The sequence below is a fragment of the Triticum aestivum genome, chromosome 5A (genome assembly GCF_018294505.1).
Source record: "Triticum aestivum cultivar Chinese Spring chromosome 5A, IWGSC CS RefSeq v2.1, whole genome shotgun sequence".
NCBI classification, from domain to species: Eukaryota; Viridiplantae; Streptophyta; class Magnoliopsida; order Poales; family Poaceae; genus Triticum; species Triticum aestivum.
In genome coordinates, this window is record NC_057806.1 from 706,616,977 (window position 1) to 706,641,360 (window position 24,384).

General features: G+C 44.6%; 1 protein-coding gene across 1 annotated transcript; it reads right to left on the reverse strand.

The window, feature by feature from the left end:
• Positions 1-7,894: 7,894 nt before the first annotated feature.
• LOC123108550 (peroxidase 2-like) lies at positions 7,895-21,980 on the reverse strand. The gene is made up of 4 exons (XM_044530320.1): positions 21,777-21,980; positions 21,509-21,685; positions 21,146-21,403; positions 7,895-8,197 (listed from the first exon to the last, which is right to left on the reverse strand). Exons 1-4 carry the CDS (start codon positions 21,978-21,980, stop codon positions 7,895-7,897), a joined length of 942 nt encoding a protein of 313 aa, XP_044386255.1.
• Positions 21,981-24,384: the final 2,404 nt, after the last annotated feature.

Sequence of the window (24,384 nt, forward strand, 5' to 3'; positions counted from 1 at the left end):
CACTACTTCCCTGGTGCGCCATTAGTGTCAATCCTATCTATAGCCCTTTTCCTAGTAGTGATGGTAACTGGCAGGAAAGTTTTCAATTGTTGTATTCCTTCAAAGGTGAAGTGGAGAGGACAAGCCCAGGTAGTATTGTAGATATTGATCACCACACCGTGGAGTACACATTCAGGGGAGTGACAAAGACCAAGGAATACTTTAGGAGGGTTTTTGTCTGCTTTGAGGCTTGTCGCCGGGGTTTTTTGGCAGGCTGCAGGCCTTATTTGGCTATTGATGCCACTTTTCTTACAGGGAGGTTTAAAGGACAGTTAGTAGCAGCTTGTGCAGTTGATGCACATAGTTTCGTATTTTCAGTTGCCTATGGTGTGCTGGAGACAGAGTCTGAGGAGAGCTAGACTTGGTTTTTGCATAATCTCCGCTGGGCTATTGCACATCCCAATGGGTTGGTCATTCATACAGATGTCTGCAAAGGTTTAGAAGTGGTCGTGGACAATGTGTTCCCTGGAGTAGAGCATAGGGAATGCATGCGTCACCTTGCTGCAAATTTCATGAATAAATTCAAAGGAAAGGCGTATACCGACAATTTATGGCCAGCATCTTTGACATGCAGTGTGAAGAAGCACAACTACCACTTGAGGCAGTTATACATGAATCCCAAAGTGAAAGAATACTTGGAAACACACCACTCCAAGTTATGGGCCAGAAGCCAATTCAGTGAAGTGAGCAAAGTTGACTATGCGCACAATAATCTAGCAGAGTCTTTCAACTCAACGATCCAGAAACTAAAGGGTCATTATGTGGTGGATTTGCTTGACATGATAAGGATAGAATACATGCAGAAATTTCATTATCGTGCAGGAATAGCCGAGGAAAATTTATGGGCCGCATTATCATCCCTGCCGTGATGAATGAACTGAAGCAGAAGACAACAGGCTTGGAAATGAATATGACTCTTTGCTCGGGTACCACAGCGGAGATATCATATTTGGATAAAGAGAAGAGGGAATGGAGATATCAAGTGGATTTAGAAGCTAGAACTTGCAGTTGTAGGCAATGGTAGATAACTGGGTTGCAATGCATTCATGCCTTGTTTTTCATCACTTCTCTCCCAGGTCCAGTAGGGAACATACAGCAGTATGTGCATGATTACTACTCTGTTGCAAGGTTCAAAGCCACATATGCTTATGCCTTGCCTGCTATGGAGGGAAAACAACAATGGGACATGGTGGACCCTGGATTCAAGCTTTGCGCTCCAATTCTGAAGAGAGCAGCAGGTACACCAAGGAAGAGTCGAATCAGACCTCGCAGCAAAGGAGCTGGACTTGGAGCGAGGAAGCGTAAGTGCACAAGGTGTGGTGGGTCTGGTCATTTTGGTAAGTATTGTGATAACACAGTAGATCCAGCGTTCGGAGAGAGTTTCGATGAAGGCTTCGATGAAAATGTTGGTCAGCAGCCGGTTGCCTCAACAGATGATGAAAATGACGGTCAATAGCCGGTTGCATCAGATGAGGATTTTGACGAGGTTCCAAATGATGATGGTCAACAGCCGCATGATTTTGACGATGATCCAAAATATCCACCAAATAATGATTCAAGTGAGTCTCCAAATGGTGATCCAAATGAGGCTCTAAATGGTGATCATGGTGATCCAAGTGAGGCTCCAAATGATGATCCAAGTGAGGCTCCAAATGGTGACCAACCTTCTGTTGTTGTGAGTTCTGCTAGGTATGTAAATCTTGCAAGGGTCAAATACTATTGTACATCTATCACTTGACATGATCTCATTACCGTTTATGTTTTGCATAGCTCTATGGTAGGTTTGAAGAAGACGTGCAAGGTACCGACAACCAAGAGAAGAAGAGAAGAAACAATGAGCACAAGGTGCACGAGGAGCAAAGTGATGGCAAGAAGCTCAAGGAACAGATAGAAGCCCCAACGCTATCTAAGAATAATTATGAAACATTATGAATAATGGATGATGTTGTATTATGAAACATTTATCACTTGGCATGTTGTATTTCTGTTGGATGATGTTGGACCTATGTTAGAAGTATGTTTGACATGATGTTTAAATATCTGTTGGATGATGTTTGAATGAGCACATGGTTTTTCCTTTTTTTGATTTTTTTGAATTTTGTTTTGCTCATTTAAATTCTGGTCAAACCTAACTTTGACCAAGATTTAAAAAAGTCTAAAACATCAAAATGAAAAACTAAGCCTGGATACTTCTTAGTCAATCCAAAATGAAGTTGTGGTGAGCTTTCTGAAATTTTCATGAAAAATGTGCTAAAAAGAGGGGTCCAAAGGTAGGGTAAACTGCCTCATTTCTAAGCAAAGTTTTTTTCGACCTTCTCTAAATTAGCCAAATAACTTTCCTACACATATATTCTTTATGTACAGACTATGTGCACTGGTTTTTCCATTTTTTGATTTTTTTAATTTGTTTTGCTCATTTGAATTCTGGTCAAACTTAACTTTGACCAAGATTTAAACAAGTGTAAAACATCAAAATGAAAAACTAAGCATGGATCCTTCTTAGTCACTCCAAAATGAAGCTGTGGTTAGTTTTTCGAAATTTTCATGTTCATTTCCCCAAAACACTTCTCTTCACTTCATACAAGAGAGTTTGAGATACTCGAGATATCATACAATACACATGAACTTATCATTTAAATGTATGTAAAGCTTATTTATCAACTTAAATCGTTAGTATATGACATAAGAAGACTATGTGCGCAGGTTTTTTTATTTTTCTGATTTTTATTTAATTTATTATGCTCATTTGAAATCTGGTCAAACATAGCTTTGACTGCTCCAAACCCCTCCCAAACCCCGCTAACCCTAGCGCTGAACAAGGACCGTTCATCTAACCCTAGCGGCGATCAAGGGTCGTCGATCTAACCCTTCTACAAGAAATCTGCGGGGAGGAGGGGGTGATCCGCGAGATGCAATCTGATTGGCTGGGAGATTGTTTTTTAACAAATACCGGGTGCGTTGGATGGACCGTTGGGCCGTCTCGTTGTCTGGGCCTGAGACCGCAGTAAATAGCCCATCTTAGCCTTTCCAGGCCTTGCATGCATGGAGGCGGTGACGTGGGTTTGCATGCGCGGGAGGTGGCGACGTGCATGCATGCGAGCGAGGCAAGCGAGGCGCGCTAGGCGAGCTAGGCTAGCAAGGCGAGCTAGGTGGTTCAGTGCAGTGGATCAGGGCAGCGATTCACATGCACCGCCCGATCAAAGAGCTATGCAGTGATTCAGATGCACGCACGCGCCCCATGCATCATTTTCGTGCAAAAATTTAAGTGTGCAAAACATAACGGATACACACACGTGTCCGGATTCACACACGCACCGTTCTCATCCTTTCTCTCTTCCTCTCCCACCCACAGGCCTATAAATGGGGTGCCTCTCTTCCTCTCCCACCCACAAGCCAAATCCGATCCTCTCCAACTTCAAACACCCAAGCGACCGAGCCCTCCCCAAGCGAGACCAAGTGAAGATGCAGTTCAACGGGCCGACCTTCAACCGTCCGCCTGTCGTGCCAGAGCTGCGCTACCCACCGGGCGTGCTTGTGGAGAGGGAGCTCCGTGTGTGGGCTATTTCAAGGTGGAGGGGTTTCGTCGAACTCACCCGCGCCTTCCTCAGAGCCGGCTATGCCCACCTCCCACGGGGCTCGCCGAGGATGTTCACCCTCAACGAGGTTCATGACTGCGGCGGCATCCTCCTACTTCTCACGGTCACCTTCACCAACCCGTTTGACGCGCGCGAGCTCCTCGGCCAAGTCTTTTGGTGCGGCTGCGAGGCCATCTTCTTCACCGTCTACAACATCTACACCAAGTACGAGCGCATCTTCCCTGCTCCAGGCTAGATGCACTCCCTTCCCTACGACGAGGAGGAGGAGGTGTGAAGATGAAGACGGTGTTGAAGGGGCGCGCGCGGCCAAGGTGGAAGAAGAAGGTCAAGATGAAGATGTTCAAGCCCGGAGTCAAGCTCATCATGTTTTGTTTTTTATTTTGTTGCTTTTCTATGTCGTGTCGTGCCGTATCATGTTTCGTCATGTGTCTGTGAACTGTCCGTGAACTTATCTAAGTTATTGTAATGGTATGGTGTGTTCCATCTTATCTAAGTTATTAGGGTTTATTATGTGTGTTAAAAAATGTCCGTGCCCAAACATATCATTTCTTCCCTAAACAAGTCATGAAGTTCGAGAACTTGTGGTTTTCATTAATGAAAATCGGAGGGGGTGAGAAGCCCTCTGTTTCATTCAAACAAAAAGTCATGAACTAACATGCAAATTTATTCCCTTTAAATCCTAAACCAAGTGCCACTCTAACCCTAAACCAAGTGCCACTCTGACCAAAATCATGTGGTAGTGCAACATACATTTTCAACCTTCCAACCCTCCAAAATTTAAGTGCAAAACAATGGAAAACCATTCTCACGCGTGTGCAAACATTCACGGTCTCACTATTTTTTTTAAAAAAATTCACAGTCTCACTATGTATACCTTCCTTCCCTACCCATGTCAAAGTCTTGCCATCTATCCTAGCGGTTACCAACGCAGCCCTAAACACCACAAACCCACGCGGTCCTGGGTTCGAGTCCCCAGCCACACCAATTTTTTGTGCATTTTCCACCCTTCATTTTTTAGACAAATTATGTTTTTCTCAATGTAATGCCCTTAAAAAATGTTCATTTATTTTGGCACCTGGCGTAAACCTCTACCAGAGCTGAGGCACATTTTCCATGACATTTTGGTCTTTGATTTAAATCACGGTGTATTTGGATTGCATTAATTAACAGCTCCAAAAAAATTCTAACCTTAATTGTTTGGCTCCGAAATAATTCAATTAGCTTCCACAAAAAGTTTCAGCATTATGATTTACTACCTAAATTAAATCAGAATAGAAAACAAAAAAATACGCAAGAGAACCCCCGAATGGGCCTAATTGGATGTAGTTGGCCCATTAGTATAGCCTGCACTTGGCTCTACGATCTGAATTTGGCCCAAGAGCAACCTTTTTTTGGACAGAAAGGCAGAGCAGAGAGCTGCATTTCATTGATCAAAACTTTCCGAATTCCTAATTTCTTCTCTTTTTTCCAACATATTTAAATGTTGGTCACTTCTTATCTTTTTGTTTCAACATTTAAACAACTTTAACCAACATTTAAACTAGGTGAATTTCTCAAACAATTTCAAGATTACAAATTCCTCCATAATTCATGCCTTTCCATACATTTTCAACATTACAACCAATGCGATCACCATACCTACAAATGCCCATAAGTATTTGCAAATGGGTATTGGTAGTGCTTGATCTTCAAGCTTCCTAACCTTCTTCTTCAACATCCTAAGCTCAACAGCTAGCTCTCTGTCAGTGCGTGCTTCGCCTCCATCTCTTCTTCCGGAGCTCGTGGTGCGGCCACTTCAGCTCGTGGCAGCATGCGCAACCATTCTTCATGCTCTTCTTGCAGTTCATTCATCAGTCTTGGCCAAAGCATTGACCCAAAGAAAGAAGCATGTCACCTGCATGAACACCAAACAGATCAACCCATTGCTCAAAGATCCCGACCACGAAAATGGTGCAATTGCCCCGATTCTTACCCCATTCTCGCTGCACACGTAGAACGGACGATTCTGGTCCCTCAGTGTCTGAGAAACCCTCCGATCAACGCCCGCCCAGCACCACGGACAGACGAAGACAGGCATGTCCACACGCGCCCGGCTCTGCATCCGCGAGGTGGCGCGGGAGCTTGAGGAAGACATGGAGCTCAGAGCAGAAGGGGATCTCAACGCCGCCGCGCCCTCCACTGCTAGCTTCCCACCGCCGTGCCCTCCATAGCTAGCTTCCCGCCGCCGTGCTCTCTCTCTCGCCGTGGTCACCGCCGTGCTCTCTGTCGCCGTGGTCACTGTCGATGTCGCCCGCTTATATAGCACACCCGCCAACGGCTCTCTGCTCAACGGCTCTTTGCTGGGTCCCACAAGCCACGCGTGCAACGGTCTGAATAAAATTGGCCGTCTCTGCCGCCTGGTCCCACCTGTAAGGGCCGAGTCAAAAGGTTGACCTGACGGAGACGGCAGAGTTCACGGAACGAGTCGATGCGCACGGACTAGGGGCAAAACTGAGCACAATTCGCATCTGAGGGCAAAACTGCGTACATGGACACCACTGAGGGAAAAAGGATAATTAACCCTAGAATAGGAGTCTAGGGAGCTTATCCTTTCTATTGCCTTACCGGTTGTGTTTTGGAGCATACACTTTTATTTTCTTTGTTTTGCTCCGCTTGCGAGCTGTAATACCTTTATGACTTTGTGCTACTTTGAGACTTTTTAATAAGATGGCTGCATGCATCATCATGATGCAGAGGCCGGGGGTACGCCTCCATTTCCAAAAAAAGACCCTCTCACGAATAACTCACAAACCCATTTAAGCCTAGTTCAATTCTTCAAAACAGAATTTGTTTTGGATATAATCTTTGGGACGACAATTACCTCTCCAAATATTTATACTAGCACCATCAAAACACTTCAAATGACACCATTTTGAAGCGGCTTAAGGCCATGCATAACATTTTGCCAAGGCACCGACATCGCTTGCGGGGAGACCATATCCAGGACATGCCCACAAGGATAATATTTTGCCTTCATCACCTTTGCACATAGTGGATGCTGATAAACCAATAACCAACAAACTTGGTTAGCCATAAGCACATGCTTAAATAATCTTAGATCATGAAATCCCATACCCACTTCGCCTTTCGGTCTCATTAGTTTATCCCAAGCCAACCAATGAGTTCTCCTCCTATTCTCCTTATTGCCCCGGCAAAAGATCCCGATGAATTGGGATAATTCCTTTTCTTGTTTTCCTTTTTGTTTTTTTTGTCGGTTGTCTCCCGCCAACACTTCATGGATTACTGCCTCTATAGGGGTGTGTGGGTGGGGGGGTGGGTGGGGGGGGGGGGTTGGTTATAAAAAAGATATTGCGGAAAAGAGATCCGCTGGAGCATGTTCTTCGGTCCAACTCCCGCAATACCGAAATCTATTGAGGGGAGGGGAGATGTTAGGAATGATCTTACTTTGTATCTAATGAATGGAATAACAGCCCCTATCATGACTAGCATTATGCGAAGACTGTCATGTGGAGGTCTGTCGATTGTAAATAGCCATGACCATTCCAACCAGCTAGTGGTGATAACATCAGCACTTGATGGAGGAGAAGGTTGGACTCTCCTAAAAAGGAAATGTATGTGAGTCATTCTATCATATAATCTTCCTAAATATAGTAGTACTCAAAAGCCACACTGATAGTTCATGAGGAGATGTCATAGTGGGCATTGCCTTTCTCCCAACAACCCAGAGATGGGACGACTCTTTGTTATGTCTTGCTAGAATTTTTAAGTGAACTCTTAATTTTTATCTAATCGAATGAAAGAATGAACCCCGTTCCTTGAAAAGAGGTACAGATGTGTGGTGGAACAGATATGAAACACACGTGAAAAGTGTGAAAACTTGAACTTTTCGTGAAATTTCATTGGAATATTTGTGAACAATCTGTGAAACTTTGGGAAACTTGACATGATTATTGTCTTTAGAAAATTATGAAATCATAAAAAAATTTGACAAAACGTTTTATACAAAAACAAATGTGAATAGGTTATGAATAATTAGCAAAGTATAGAAGAGAATCAAATTGAAGAATAATGGGATCCAAAAAATTACAATAGGTACAAAAAAGGCAAGAAATAATGGAGTATGTGGCACCACAAGTTGCTGCAAAGACATGGATGGCTCATTTTGTGGAGAAAAAAATGTGGCTAATTCCGATCTCAAAGCAGCAGATTGATGCATGGTCGACGCTATCAATTCGGTGCAAATGGCTGGCTGGCAATTCTTAGTTCACCTTGGAGCAGATGCGCCTGACCTGACCCTGTGGGAAAATCAAGGGGCTGAAGTTCCCCATCTTCACCATGGCTGCGGAAAAGGCGTTGTTGAACGCATCCTGGTTAGATGCGAAGCCGTCAATGATGTGTTCGGTGGCACCACTGGCAAGGGTGTAGAGCACCTGGTCGGAGTGTAGGAGCCCCTTATTGAGCTTGAGGTTGACGAAGTAGGCGTTGTCGAACATGTCCGGGCTCGTATCGTCCAATGGGGCCAAGTTGCTGTCGCCAGAGCTGGTTAGCTGAGGGCAGGTGCACTGGTAAAAAAAGGGCCTGTTGTCCCGGTTTGTAAGGGCCTTTAGTCCCGGTTCCTGAACCGGGACTAAAGTGTCGGTACTAATGCCCTGTCCCTTTAGTCCCGGTTCAATCCAGAACCAGGACTGATGGGCCTCCACGTGGCCTGTGCCCGGAGCCCAGGCAGGAGACCCTTTGGTCCCGGTTGGTGGCACCAACCGGGACCAATAGGCATCCACGCGTCAGCATTTCTGTGGCTGGGGTTTTTGTTTTTTTAAGGGGGGGGGTTTGGGGGTTTTGGGGGGTTAATTTAGGTGTTTCATATATTGTGTTAGCTAGCTATAATTAATAGAGAGAAGTGTCCTCTCTTATGTCCGTGCTTGGTCGACGCTACGTACTATACATACGTATAGAGAGGACTAGACACGCTAGCTAGCTAGTAAGCAAACGAAGGAAACAGAAGATCGTCATGAACATATATGCATACAGAGAGAAGTGATATCGACCACCTCTCCTTCTCCGAGAGATTGGTCGAACAACAAGTTCTCGTATATCTATCCGACACTACCGGCTACATATATACAATAATTATCTCTTACAAATATAATCATACGGAATCATGGTCCACATCGTATTCTCCGTCTTCAGCGATCACGTGGTCAAGAAAGAATGCCGCCAATTCCTCTTGAATTGCTCGCATGCGAGCTGGTGCTAGGAGTTCATCCCGCTTCCAAAACATCTAATTTGAAGAAGGGGGTCAATACATATATATATGAATGAATGAAACTCAATACAAATGATGGTAATAAAATAAAATTGTGATTGTTGTTATTTACGTACTTCATATTGTTCGTCAGAGTACCCGCCCCGCTCACAGGTCGTGTGGCGGATGGACTCGCAGATGTAGTATCCACAGAAATCATTCCCTTGTTCTTGCCACAACCACTTTACAAGAAATAGAGGTCAATCAAACTGATAAGCAAGAATGCTAAATGGTATTGATGAAACTAGCGCTTGAATCACTAGGAGATGCGCGGAACATGCTACTATAGTACTTACTTTCGGGTGTCTAAATTCCAGCTCCTTCGGCAGTCCCGGAACTTTTCTGGTGAATTTTCTCCAAACCCTGCCCGACAAAGAAAACAATTACTTGATATCAGGAAATGAACAAAGTTGCTGATATGGTGGATAATGATCGATTTAACTTACTTCTTGAGGATTTCAGTCATGTCCGCATACTCCTGGGGATCTTTTCATTTAGAGTCCAAGACGGTTACTACTCCCTGCTCAAGCCTAATCTCTAGGAGAATATAGTGGAAACTGCACACGCATGCATAACTCATCAATTACATTACTATAACCTGGACTAATATATAAGGGAAACCGAATATGCACAAGACAGTAACACTCACTTGAAGTTGTAAGGAAAGAGTATTATATCTTTGTTTTCATTTTTTTGAATGATCGTGGCAAGTTGGCCTCGGTATCTCCGGGACGATGTTCAACCTCAGTTGCATCTATGAGATATGTGTTAATGAACCCAATATCACCGATTTGTCTTTTCTTCAATTCGGTGATCTTCATTCTGCATAATATAGTGAGGATAATTATAAATACATGCAATGAAAGAGATGAGCTATATAGAGAGACTTAATGACAGAAGTAGTAGTACTTACAGACAGTAGCAGGTGATCATTGTTTTATCGAGGGCCAATTGATTGAAAAACTGATAGAACTCCTCAAATGGAATAGGCAATAGTTCAATTCCAATGAGGTCATGCTCCGGTTTAACTCTCGCATACAAAGTACTCCCCCCCAGACTCTCTGCAGATTTTCAAGTACCAATCATGTAATCTTCGCATCATCGTTGTTAAAGATTTTTCATCTTTGACGAGAGGCTTCATGTACTCGTATCTGTGTATCTGCACCTCCATGGGATCATAATGTACATCGTCGGGGAGGGTCAACATTGCCATAACCGGGCACCATCCTCGGATTGACGATGTCGCTAGGCACCTTGAGGGGGGGGCACGATTGCTTCGCTTGTTCGCCGAGCTGGGCAATTTGTTTCCCAACTGCTCATCGTTCTTTCAGCCTTTGATCACTGACTGTACTTCCCGACCGCTCCGCTTCAGCCCATGTCTTTGCAATAATGCGCTCATAGTTTCCTTTCGACGGAGACTTGGGTGGTTTTGCCAGTGCAGCCAGAGTGCGCTTCACTTTCACCGGATCTACCTTCTCCTCCGGAGGTGGATGTCTCTTTGCTCTCAACCCTTGAAACCAGTCATCCACTTCGGTTCGCACGATCTTCACGTTCTCCTCCGGGGTCCTCTCGTATGGTAACTTCTGTGGAATCTTCAGAGAAGGATCGAATCTGTATGTCCTCCCGCCTCTGGTTGTACTACTAGATGCCGGCCGAGCAGACGAAGCAGTTGTCTTCTTTACTTGCTTACGAAGCGGAGGAGAAGGACTACGACGCGCCAGAGCAGCTACTGGAGTGGCGGCGGGTCTCTTCCGCCCTTGCTGACGAGGCGGAGAAGGAGGAGGCTGGCTGCTCGGGCGCGCCGGTGCAGGCGGAGTGCCGCCACGCACCGGAGAAGGAGCTGGCCGAGGGCCCTGATCGTCACTCGCCGGAGAAGGAGGCGGTGGAGGAGGCGGAGTGTCCTGACTCGGCGGAGGAGGAGGAGGAAGCGGAGGCGTCCAGTTCGGAAGGTTGATGAGCTCCTTCTGCCATAGGCATGAAGTCTTCAGAGCAGACCCTAGCCGAGTCTCCCCTTCACCAGTAGGGTGGTCAAGCTGGAGGTCCTCAAATCCCTCCGTTATTTCATCCACCATCACCCTAGCATATCCTTCTGGAATCGGCCGACAGTGAAAAGTTGCGCCGGGTTCAGTAGGATAAACAGAGCCAACAACGGCGTTGACCTTCAAATTCATCCATTGCGTCATAAGGTGGCAATTTTGAGACTCCGTGATAGCATCCACGGGATAGCTGGCAGGAGCCATCAAGGCATGCTCCGGCTGAGGCAGCTTGGTGGAAGCCACGCTGCTTCTGCGCTGAGATGGCGGGGTAGCTTCGGGGGAAGCTTCGACAGTACGTTTACTGTGATTTGCTTCTCGTTCCTCTATCGCGTCTACCCTTGCTTGCAGCGCTTGCATTTGGGTCTGCTGCACTTTTTTCCTCCTCTCATGGGATTTGTAACCGCCTGCGTCCGGAAACCCAACCTTCACGGAATGGAGCCTGGCGTGCCTCACGTCCATCCAGGGTGCTCAGGATTCCCGAGGTCATTGTGAAATTGTCATTCTCTCTGTCTGGAAAGAACTTCCCTTGCTGCGCTGCTTTGATATACTGCTTAAGCTTCCTGACTGGTATGTCCATTTGATCGTTCGTCCAAATGCACTTCCCTGTTACAGGGTCCAAGGTTCCGCCAGCCCCTAAGAACCAAGTCCGGCAACGGTCTGGCCAGCTAATTGTCTCTGGTTCGATCCCTTTATCAACCAGATCATTCTCAGTCTTGGCCCACTTAGGCCGGGCTACGAGGTAGCCACCTGACCCCATGCGATGGTGAAGCATCTTCTTCGCAACATTTTGCTTGTTTGTCGCCGACATCTTCTTACTCTTTTCCGATGTCTTGTGGGCCACAAATGCGGGCCAGTGATCTCTGATCTTCTCATATCTGCCCTTGAATTCTGGTGTCTCATTATTTTCGACAAACTTATTCAGCTCTTTCTTCCACCTCCTGAATAGTTCTGCCATCCTCTTAAGAGCAAAAGACTTGATTAATTGCTCTTTATCTGGGTTCTCTGGATTATCCTCTGGCGGTAGGGTGAAATTTGACTTCAGCTCAGTCCAAAGATCATTTTTCTGCATATCATTGACATAAGACACCTCAGGGTCTTCTGTAGCCGGCTTAAACCATTGCTGGATGCTTATCGGGATCTTGTCCCTAACCAGAACCCCGCACTGAGCAACAAATGCGCTCTTTGTCTGGAGGGGTTCAATCGGTTGGCCGTCGGGCGCGATTGCTATGATCTCAAACTTTTCATCCGAGCTCAACTTTTTCTTCGGGCCTCGTCGCTTTACCGAAGTTGTGCTTGATCCGGAGGGCTAGAAAAAAGAACAAAGACTTAATTAATATGTGTACATACCAAAACAATGAATGCATCAATCAGCTAGTCAGCACATGCTTAACTAATATATATATACCTGGCCGGACTCGGTTCGGTCACCGAAGCCGTCATCACGTTCTCCTTCTTGCACCGGCATTGGGTCACCGGAACCATCCTCATGTTCTTCTTCTTGCACCGGCATTAGGTCACCGTAGCCAGCTTCTTCACCCTCTCCTTCCAGACCGTCGGTGTTGTTGAGAAACAACGAGACGGCATCACTTCCTTCTGTGATTATGTCCCTCAATAATGCTTCATTTGCTTCGTCTCGGGCGGTATCCATAGTTTCTACAAATATTTACAACATGGCAATTATTATTCAAACATGACAGATGGATATATTAGTGCCAAATGTAGAACTAGCTACCTAATCATAGTAAGGAATCATATATATTAATTAGTGGCCTCGACCCCCCCCCCACGTGTTGAAGCTATCGGGAGGGGGTATATATCGACAACAACGACACTACATCTATATGTCCCTCGACGACCCTCGTTCCCGATAAAAAAAGAGCAAGAAGAAGAAAAAAAAGAGGAGAAGAAAGAATAGAGGAGAAGAACTCCTCTATTCTTTCTTCTCCTCTTTTTTTTTCTTCTTCCTTTTCTTTTTTTATCCTCTTCTTCCTCTCATGTTCGAGAGGATTGCCGAGGGGTCGGATGGTTTCCTAGTGTCAAAGGATTCAACAAAACCATGTCTTCATCATTAGGCGAAAGTAACATGTGCATGATGGTACGAAGCTCTCCAAAGTTATTTTGGAACGAAGTCCCAGATAAGATAATTCGCTTTTTGGTACAAAGTTTAGCAACACCTTCCAAATATCGTTATTTGGAAGGCCTTTGCTGAAATTCATACAAAAAGGCAAATTATCCTATTCGGGACACCATTCCAAAATAACTTTGGAGGACTTCGTCATGCCCTGGTTACTTCGGCTAATGATGAAGCCATGGATTTCTTCAATACTTTGACACTAGGAAACCTCTCTCGACCCCTCGGCGATCCTCGACCCCTCGAACCCTCGACGACCCTGGAACCCTCGACCCCTAGACGACCCTGAAATAAAAAGAGGAGAAGAAGAAAGGAATATCTAGAGGAGAAGATCGAAGAAAAAAAAGAAGAAAAAAAAGAGGAGAAGAAGAAAGGAATAGAGGAGAAGAAGAGAAAATAGAATATATTCTATTTTGTCTTCTTCTCCTCTATTCCTTTCTTCTTCTCCTCTTTTTTTTTCTTTTTCTTATTTATTTTTCCCCTTCTTCCTCTCCTCTTCTTCTCCTTTCTTCCTCTTCTTATTTTCCTTTTTCCTCTCCTTCTTTTTCTTCTTCTTCCTTCTTTCTAGCTAGATATATAAAACTTTTCTAAAAATGTAACTTTTGCATATATACATGGAAAACATTGTTATCGGGGAGGGAGTATATCGACCCCCCCCCCTCGACCCTCTTTTACTTCTTCTTCCTTCTTCCTTCTTCCTCTTTTCTTCTCCAACACAAAACACATCTCATCTCATCTCATTTCATCCAAAAATAATTCTTTGCATATGAACATACATACATTTACTTTTTTTCTTAAATGTTACATATGAACTTTTTCTTAAATGAGCATATGAACATTTTTTTAAATATTAATGAGCATATATCAACAAAAAATAGACCTTTTTCTTGGTAACAAAAAAAATGCAAAAACGAGCATTATATATACAGCATATACAGAGCATTATACAGTGAACATACATACATACATACATACATACATACATACATACATACAGTGAGCATATACATGAGCATTATACGGCGACGGCGACGATGGTTGGCGGTGGCGCGCGCTTATGGATGACGTGCGGGGATGGCAATGAGAAGGAAAAGGGGAGGAGGCAGGGGCTCACAGCGTGGGGAGGGGTCGAGGTCGCCGGCCGGAATCGGTGCGGGCGACGATGACGGCATCGGCGTGGGCGGCGGGCGGCTTCGGGGCAGCCTGGCGGCGACGGGGCAGGGGCGACGACGGGGGCGCGCGGACGGTGTCGGGGCGGCGCGCGGACGGCGTCTGGGCGGCGGGCGGCGTCGGGGTAGCGGATCGGCGTCGATGAGCTCAGCATCGTCGGGCAGGCCGGGGGGCAACTGGCGATGAGTTCGTCAAATTTTCCGAAGTGCTATTTATATACCCAGGCCTTTGGTCCCGGTTCGTGGCACAAACCAGGACTAAAGGGGGGATTGGTCTCGGTTGGTGGCACCAACCGGGACCATAGGTCTCTTTTCAGCAGCCGAAAGGGCGGGAAGCAGAGGCCTATGGTCCCGGTTGGTGGCACCAACCGGGACTAAAGGGGGGCATTGGTCACGGTTGGTGACACGAACCGTGACCAATGCCCCCTTTAGTCCCGGTCACTAAAGGGGGGCATTGGTCACGGTTGGTGACACGAACCGTGACCAATGCCCCTTTAGTCCCGGTTGGTGCCACCAACCGGGACCAATGGCCTTGTGCTGCCCCGCGCCCAAAAGTTTAGTCCCACCTCGCTAGTTGAGAGGGCTCGGAGTGGTTTATAAGCGCTGCTGCGCCCACCCTCCCGAGCTCCTCTCAACTGCAGGCTTTCGGGCCTAATCTGTCACTGCAATGCCTGTGGGCCTACTGGGCCTGTTGCGGGCCTGAATCCTGGCCCATGGTAGGGTTTCTAGTCGTATTCAGGCCGTGGTGGCCCAGTAGGTGGCATTTTTTTGTTTTTTCGTTGCTTTATTTATTTTCTTTTGTTTTTTGCTTTATTTTTTAATTCTTTATGCTTTTAGTTTTAGAAAAATTATAAACTTTTTGTTAATGCCATTAGTTTTCAAATTTGAAAATAATTTTTTAGTTTTTTTGTTTTCTTTGTTTCTTTATTTATTATATTTTGTGATTAACTTTCCTATAAAAATAGTTTTTCCTGTTTTTTTGATTTGTTTTTTGCATTATTTATTTTCTTTTCTTTTTTGCTTTAATTTTTAATTCTGTTTGCTTTTAGGTTAGCAAAATTATAAACTTTCTGTTAGTGCCATTAGTTTTAGAAAAATTATAAACTTTCTGTTAGTGCTATTAGTTTTCAAATTTGAAAACACTTTTTTAGTTTTTTTGTTTTCTTTGTTACTTTATTTATTTTATTTTGTGATTAACTTTACTATAAAAATAGTTTTTTCCTATTTTTTTGATTTGTTTTTTGCATTATTTATTTTCTTTTGTTTTTTGCTTTAATTTTTAATTCTGTTTGCTTTTAGGTTAGCAAAATTATAAACTTTCTGTTAGTGCCATTAGTTTCAGAAAAATTATAAACTTTCTGTTAGTGCCATTAGTTTTCAAATTTGAAAACACTTTTTTAGTTTTTTTGTTTTCTTTGCTGCTTTATTTATTTTATTTTGTGATTAACTTTACTATAAAAATAGTTTTTTCCTGTTTTTTTGATTTGTTTTTTGCATTATTTATTTTCTTTTGTTTTTTCACTTTAATTTTTGATTCTGTTTGCTTTTAGGTTAGCAAAATTATAAACTTTCTGTTAGTGCCATTAGTTTTAGAAAAATTATAAACTTTCTGTTAGTGCCATTAGTTTTCAAATTTGAATAGTTAAAATTTGAATTCTTTGAAAATTGTTTGAATCACAAGTTTGTGATTAACTTACTAAAAAAATGAGAATAGATGAGCTTATAGAGAAAATTCAACCTAAATTCCTAGTAAATTTCTATGAATTTAAGAGAAATTCACTATGAATTTAGGTTAAACTTTTCTCTATTAGGGCATCTATTTTCACTTTGAGAGGAGCTCAACAAGGCAGAGAGGGAAGGGCTTATAAACCGGTGTGAGCCCCCTTCGGTTGGCGAGGTGGGACTAAACTCGGCCCACAACGAGGACCAACCCTTTAGTCCCAGTTTGTGGCACAAACCGGGACTAATGGTCATGGGCCAGGGGCGAGGAGCAAAATTATAAACTTTCTGTTAGTGCCATTAGTTTTAGAAAGTTGAAAGTTGGCATGGGCCAGGGACTAATGGTCATGGTATTACGAAGGCCGAACCATAAGACATGAAAGCATTTCAAATGAACTCTGAAAAAGTTGAAAGTTGGGATGGTATCATAATTTCACCCACATAGCATGTGCATGTACAAAACGGACAATGGTAGCATGTTCGTGTGTTACAAGTTGCGGGAGAAAGTCTTCACTTTTTCTTCGCTTGTGTCATTTGCTTATTGCGCCGTAACCATGGATAATCTTCATTCTTTATCAGGATGCTTGGGTCAGCCTTGACATTGAAGGGAGGAATTTCATGAAACTTTTCATAATCTTCAGACATGTCTGTCTTGCCGTCCACTCCCAGCATGTCCCTTTTTCCTAAAAGAACTATGTGGCGCTTTGGCTCATCGTATGATGTATTCGCTTCCTTATCTTTTCTTTTTCTCGGTTTGGTAGACATGTCCTTCACATAGATAACCTGTGCCACATCATTGGCTAGGACGAACGGTTCGTCAGTGTACCCAAGATTTTTCAGATCCACTGTTGTCATTCCGTACTGTGGGTCTACCTGTACCCCGCCGCCTAAGAGATTGACCCATTTGCACTTAAACAAAGGGACCTTAAATCAGGTCCCTAGTCAAGTTCCCATATGTCCACTATGTAACCATAATATGTATCCTTTCCGCTCTCGGTTGCTGCATCAAAGCGGACACCGCTGTTTTGGTTGGTGCTCTTTTGATCTTGGGCGATCGTGTAAAATGTATTCCCATTTATCTCGTATCCTTTGTAAGTCAATACAGTCAAAGATGGTCCCCTGGACAACAAGTACAACTCATCACAAACAGTGTTGTCACCTCTGAGACGTGTTTCCAACCAACTGCTGAAAGTCCTGATGTGTTCACATGTAATCCAGTCGTCGCACTGCTCTGGGTGTTTGGAGCGCAGACTGTTCTTGTGTTCATCGACATACGGGGTCACCAAGGTAGAGTTCTGTAGAACTGTGTAGTGTGCTTGAGACCAAGAATATCCGTCCCTGCATATTATTGAGTCTCTTCCAAGAGTGCCTTTTCCAGTCAGTCTCCCCTCATACCGCGATTTAGGGAGACCTATCTTGTTAAGGCCAGGAATGAAGTCAACACAAAACCCGATAACATCCTCTGTTTGATGGCCCATGGAGATGCTTCCTTCTGGCCTAGCGCGATGACAGACATATTTCTTTAGGACTCCCATGAACCTCTCAAAGGGGAACATATTGTGTAGAAATACGGGCCACATGATGACAATCTCGTCGACTAGATGAACTAGGACGTGCGTCATGATATTGAAGAAGGATGGTAGGAACACCAGCTCGAAACTGACAAGACATTGCGCCACATCACTCCTTAGCCTTGGTACGATTTCTGGATCGATCACCTTCTGAGAGACTGCATTGAGGAATGCACATAGCTTCACAATGTCTAATCGGATGTTTTCCAGTAGAAGCCCCCTCAATGCAACCGGAAGCAGTTGCGTCATAATCACGTGGCAGTCATGAGACTTTAGGTTCTGAAACTTTTTCTCTGGCATATTTATTATTCCCTTTATATTCGACGAGAAGCCAGTCGTGACCTTCATACTGAGCAGGCATTCAAAGAAGATTTCTTTCTCTTCTTTCGTAAGAGCGTAGCTGGCAGGACCTTTATACTGCTTCGGAGGCATGCCGTCTTTTTCGTGCAAACGTTGCAGGTCCTCCCGTGCCTCAGGTGTATCTTTTGTCTTCCCATACACGACCAAGAAGCCTAGCAGGTTCACGCAAAGGTTCTTCCTCATGTGCATCACGTCGATTGAGGAGCGGACCTCTAGGTCTTTCCAATAGGGTAGGTCCCAAAATATAGATTTCTTCTTCCACATGGGTGCGTGTCCCTCAGCGTCATTCGGAACAGCTAGTTCACCGGGACCCTTTCCAAAGATTACGTAGTGTAAATCATTGACCATAGCAAGCACGTGATCACCGGTGCGCATGGCGGGCTTCTTTCGGTGATCTGCCTCGCCTTTGAAATGCTTGCCTTTCTTTCGACATTGATGGTTGGTCGGAAGAAATCGATGATGGCCCAGGTACACATTCTTCCTGCATTTGTCCAGGTATATACTTTCAGTGTCATCTAAACAGTGCGTGCATGTGTGGTATCCTTTGTTTGTCTGTCCTGAAAGGTTACTGAGAGCGGGCCAATCGTTGATGTCACGAACAGCAACGCCTTAAGGTTAAATTCCTCCTGTCTGTGCTCATCCCACGTACGTACACCATTTTCATTCCACAGCTGTAAAAGTTCTTCAACTAATGGCCTTAGGTACACATCAATTTCGTTGCCGGATTGCTTAGGGCCTTGGATGAGAACTGGCATCATAATGAACTTCCGCTTCATGCACATCCAAGGAGGAAGGTTATACATACATAGAGTCACGGGCCAGGTGTTGTGATTGCTGCTCTGCTTCCCGAAAGGATTAATGCCATCCGCGCTTAAAGCAAACCATACATTCCTTGGGTCCTTTGCAAACTCATCCCAGTACTTTCTCTTGATTTTTCTCCACTGTGACCCGTCAGCGGGTGCTCTCAACTTCCCATCTTTCTTTGGGTTCTCACTGTGCCATCGCATCAACTTGGCATGCTCTTCGTTTTTGAACAGACGTTTCAACTGTGGTATTATAGGAGCATACCACATCACCTTCGTAGGAACCCTCTTCCTGGGGGGCTCGCCGTCAACATCACCAGGGTCATCTTGTCTGATCTTATACCGCAATGCACCGCATACCGGGCATGCGTTCAGATCCTTGTATGCACCGCGGTAGAGCATGCAGTCATTAGGGCATGCATGTATCTTCTCCACCTCCAATCCTAGAGGGCATACGACCTTCTTTGCTGCGTATGTACTGTCGGGCAATTCGTTATCCTTTGGAAGCTTCTTCTTCAATATTTTCAGTAGCTTCTCAAATCCTTTATCAGCCACAGCATTCTCTGCCTTCCACTGCAGCAATTTCAGTACGGTACCGAGCTTTGTGTTGCCATCTTCGCAATTGGGGTATAACCCTTTTTTGTGATCCTCTAACATGCGATCGAACTTCAGCTTCTCCTTTTGACTAATGCATTGCGTCCTTGCATCGACAATGACCCGGCGGAGATCATCATCATCGGGCACATCGTCTGGTTCCTCTTAAACTTCAGCAGCTTCACCCGTTGCAGCATCATTGAGCACATCGTCTGGTTCCTCTTGATCTTCACCAGCTCCCCCCGTTGCAGCATCACCATATTCAGGGGGCACATAGTTGTCATCGTAGTCTTCTTCTTCGCCGTCTTCCATCATAACCCCTATTTCTCCGTGCCTCGTCCAAACATTATAGTGTGGCATGAAACCCTTGTAAAGCAGGTGGGAGTGAAGGATTTTCCGGTTAGAGTAAGACCTCGTATTCCCACATTCAGTGCATGGACAACACATAAAACCATTCTGCTTGTTTGCCTCAGCCGCATCGAGAAATTGATGCACGCCCTTAATGTACTCGCGGGTGTGTCTGTCACCGTACATCCATTGCTGGTTCATCTGCGTGCATTATATATAATTAAGTGTCCAAATTAATAGAAGTTCATCATCACATTAAAACCAAAGTGCATACATAGTTCTCATCTAACAACATATAGCTCTCCAGAGCATCTAATTAATTAAACCATACATTAAAACTATGTAAAATATTTCAATGCAAAAACAAATGCGATCATAATCGCAACCAAGGTAACAATTGATGCAACGACATAATGATACCAAGCCTCGGTATGAATGGCATATTTTCTAATCTTTCTAATCTTCAAGCGCATTGCATCCATCTTGATCTTGTGATCATCGACGACATCCGCAACATGCAACTCCAATATCATCTTCTCCTCCTCAATTTTTTTTATTTTTTCCTTCAACAAATTGTTTTCTTCTTCAACTAAATTTAACCTCTCGACAATAGGGTCGGTTGGCATTTCGGATTCACATACATCCTAGATAAATAAAATCTATGTCACGTTGGTCGGCATAATTTTCATAAACAATAAATGAACCAATAGTTATAAAGATAATATACATACCACATCGAAATCATAGACAGGACGAGGGCTGACGGGGGCGGATACCAAAACCATCGCACTATATAAGATGCAATAATAAATGTAAGAAAATGATACAAGTATCAATCTAAACATACAAGTAAGAATATTTTTCCTTTCAGAAAGAAGATAAGAACAATAGGCTCACCACGATGGTGTCGGTGATGAGATCGGCGCGGGTGATCGACGGCGGTGAAGACGGGGACGGGGCGTGACGGACCGCTAAATCTAGACAAATCTCGAGGAAAATGAAGCTTGGAGGTCGAGCTTCGAGAGGAGAAAGCTTAAGTAGTGTGGCTCGGGCATTCCATCGAACACCTCATGTGCATAGGAGGTGAGCTAGAGTACCACAAAGCCCTCTCCCCCTCGGCCAGAGAAAAACAGAGCACTGGGGTGCTCTGCTCGCGAGCGAGGGGTATATATAGGCACCTCATTGGTCCCGGTTGGTGACATGAGCCGGAACTAAAGGGGAGCCTTTCGTCCCGGTTCAAGCCACCAACCGGGACGAATGGTGGTGGGCCAGGAGCGAAGCCCATTGGTCCCGGTTCATCCCACCAACCAGGACCAAAAGGTCCAGATGAACCGGGACCAATGGCCCACGTGGCTCGGCCGGCCCCCTGGGCTCACGAACCGGGACCAATGCCCACATTGGTCCCGGTTCTGGACTGAACCAGGACTAATGGGCTGACCCGGCCTGAACCAAAGCCCTGTTTTCTATTAGTGGTGGCCTGGCGCGACGTCGCCAAGGCCGGGCCAATGTTCTCCTCGCTGTAGAGCCTGGTCAAGTTCTTGCACTGCACCCGCCCTATGATGTGCGCACCAGAGAGGGCGACCATATCGGTGTGGTTGAGCCCCTTGGCAGCGAAGCGGGTGATGAGGTCCGTGACGCTAAGTGATGGTGCAGGCAGGTCACGGTTGGCCAGTGTCTCACTAGCCGTGTCGGAGTCCCTCCTCCCCAGAGAGACTGTCCATGACGGCCCTCCTACCTACACAAGTAAAGCCGATGAGTACTAACCTCAGTTCAAAACCGTGACACGGATGCAAACAGATTATTAATTAAAAAAGGGTTGAAAGATCATGTTAGTTCTTACCGCGACGACGGAATCGCGAGCGGCAACGGCGAGGATGTCGGCGCAGGAAACGGTGCGCTTGCACGCCTGCTCCACATTCGACTTGATTTTGTCGATGACGTCGAAGCCTCGCAGCGATCCCGCGTTCCCGAACGCGTTCCGCTCGTTGCCAGCCAGCAGAACGGACGCGTCGCAGCCCTGCATGTACGAAGCCAGGCACGGGTTAACCGCTGGTGTTCAGCAAATGAAACCGATCCAAACAATAACAAATAGTGTGTGAAGGACTTGCTTGGACAAAGCAGTCATGGAAGTGCAGCCGGAGCAGCGACGCGGCCATGCGGGGGTCGCTGCTCACGGCGGCCGCTACGCCGCTCTTGATGGTGGCCAGCGCCCCGGGGCACGACGCGTCGTAGAACCTCGGGGACATCTGCGCCGACGCCGCCGCGGCCAGGCACAGAAGGAGCAGCACCACTGACAGAGATGAAGACGCCATCACAACTACCTGCCTGTTGGTCGCTATAGGCCGGAGAGCTACTTACTTTTGTGGTGGATGCGGATGTAATGGCTTGCATTTCATGCAGATATATATAGCTATTCCTAGGATTTTTGTGGCGTTCCATCTACTGCTAGGCGCTAGCTATTTGATCTACATCGTGCACGGATGTATTTTGCATAGAGGCAAATTAATTAGAGTAGACATGTTTTGCGGGGAGTTAATTAATTTGGATATTACTAGCAAGTAGACATGTTTTGCTAAGTACGTGCACGGATCGATGTATCATGCATAGATGGTACTCAAGTCAACGAAATTCAGAAACTATATAGTCATTTTCTTTTCTTTTTTTGTGGGGAAAAATATTCCACATTATTTTGAGGTATAGCTTTGTTCCAAGTCAACTTCTCCATATTATTATTTCAAAAAAAATAAAAACTTCCCTATATTATTATTTGACCAAGTGTTGCATAACATTGTACGTGCGTGCACGGGTGTGTATATCATGCACACAGCGCACGGTCATATTAGACCTGGAATGGAATATCCATGGTCGCTTCAACGCGTCATTCTGCATTCAATGTATCCGATGATCTCTATCATATGATCCTCGTCAACAGTATCAAAAAATGGTCTTATTAACACACAAGTATAGAGGAACACAACACTCTTTGAGGGTAGTATTTTACCCAAATTTATTGGTTCGACATAAGGGGAGCCAAAAAATATTTATAAGCCTTAACAGTTGAATTGTCAATTCAACCACACCTAATAAGTTATTTCTCTAGAGCAAAGTATTAGTACGCAGGAGTATGATAATCTGATAGTAGCGCTAAGAGTAAAAATAGTAATAGTACCAGTGACAGTAACAACTTTTAGTAGTTCAAACAGTAGCAGTGACTGTAACAACTTTTAGTAGTTCGAACAGTAGAGTAGCAGTGGCCATTGTTACGTCTTTCATCATGCAGAGTGGAACACTATTAAGAAGATCTCCATTTGACCTATTATGAAAATGAAACGTGGCTATATCAGGAACCATCGTATTAGCCTTTCTATTAATCTTAGAGATCTTGAACTTATTCCAACAGCTTAGAGACAGTCAATACTTCCCCCCTTTAGATCAATATGGGGAGACATGTCGAAAATATCATTTCCAAGAAGGGAAGCCACAAAAGAATAATTAGTTTTCAAAATAATGGGATTGTGAAGAGTGATACCGATATAAAAGCCGAGGAGGCTTGTTCTAAGTTCTGTGTCATCCACACTATTGCACGACCCAATATAATCCCAAGAGGAAATGATGACTTCACCAACATGGTTTCTGACAACAACCCCACGCTCGTAGCGCTAATGGCCTCCACAAAATTTCCGTCGATGTTAATCTTAATGAAATACGAGGAGGGAGGCTTCCATGTTCTGAATTTCCTCGCTGTAAAATTTATGTTCTTTAAATCATCCACCAATCCATTTCCTTTGACGCAAACCTCCACCAGCGCACTAGCATGTCAAGAAGAAAAGGAAGACCAATTGTTTTGTACAAAATTCACAGAGGCAGAGACAGATTCCATACCCTTACCAAAGATCAAATCGGCCCTTAGGTGTTAGGCCTCCAGAAAGTGACTAAATTAAATTTGCTCATGCGCAGGCGATCTCAATAGATCCAACAAAGTAAGAAACAAGTCCGGCCCTGAAGAATTGATGATCTCCTCACCCAGAAAATTCCAAACATCCCTCAAGGCCATACAACACGCACAAACTTTAGGACATGTCACTAGAGCATGAAAATGCTTTCATTTTCTACAGCACAAATAGAGCATGAGTATAGAATAGCTTCATGGTGTTTTACTCCGTTAACTTGAACCACTATGTAGTTAGAAGCCGCATGCCAACCAAAAAAATCAGATTTTCTAAGGAACATAGCCTTCCAAATAACATCCCAGAGCATGAAGGAAATGTGCCCTAGAGGCAATAATAAAGATGTTATTTATATTTCCTTATATCATGATAAATGTTTATTATTCATGCTACAATTGTGTTCACCAGAAACTTAGTACATGTCTGAATACATAGACAAAACAGAGTATTCCTAGTATGCCTCTACTTGACTAGCTCGTTAATCAAAGATGGTTGAGTTTCCTAACCATAGACATGTGTTGTCATTTGATGAACGGGATCACATCATTAGAGAATGATGTGATGGACAAGACCCATCCGTTAGCTTAGCATAATGATCGTTAAGTTTTATTGCTATTGCTTTCTTCATGACTTGTACATATTCCTCTGACTATGAGATTATGCAACTCCCGAATACCGGAGGAACACTTTGTGTGCTATCAAACGTTACAACGTAATTGGGTGATTATAAAGATGCTCTATAGGTGTCTTCGAAGGTGTTTGTTGAGTT

Excerpts from the sequence above, each read along its gene's own strand:
- LOC123108550 (XM_044530320.1), bottom strand. The coding sequence starts at position 21,980 with ATGGCGTCTTCATCTCTGTCAGTGGTGCTGCTCCTTCTGTGCCTGGCC. Across the intron at positions 21,404-21,508 it reads CTCGCGATTCCGTCGTCGCG|GTAGGAGGGCCGTCATGGAC; the intron begins GTAAGAACTAAC and ends TTACTTGTGTAG. Across the intron at positions 8,198-21,145 it reads CCTTGGCGACGTCGCGCCAG|TGCACCTGCCCTCAGCTAAC; the intron begins GCCACCACTAAT and ends TTTTTTTACCAG.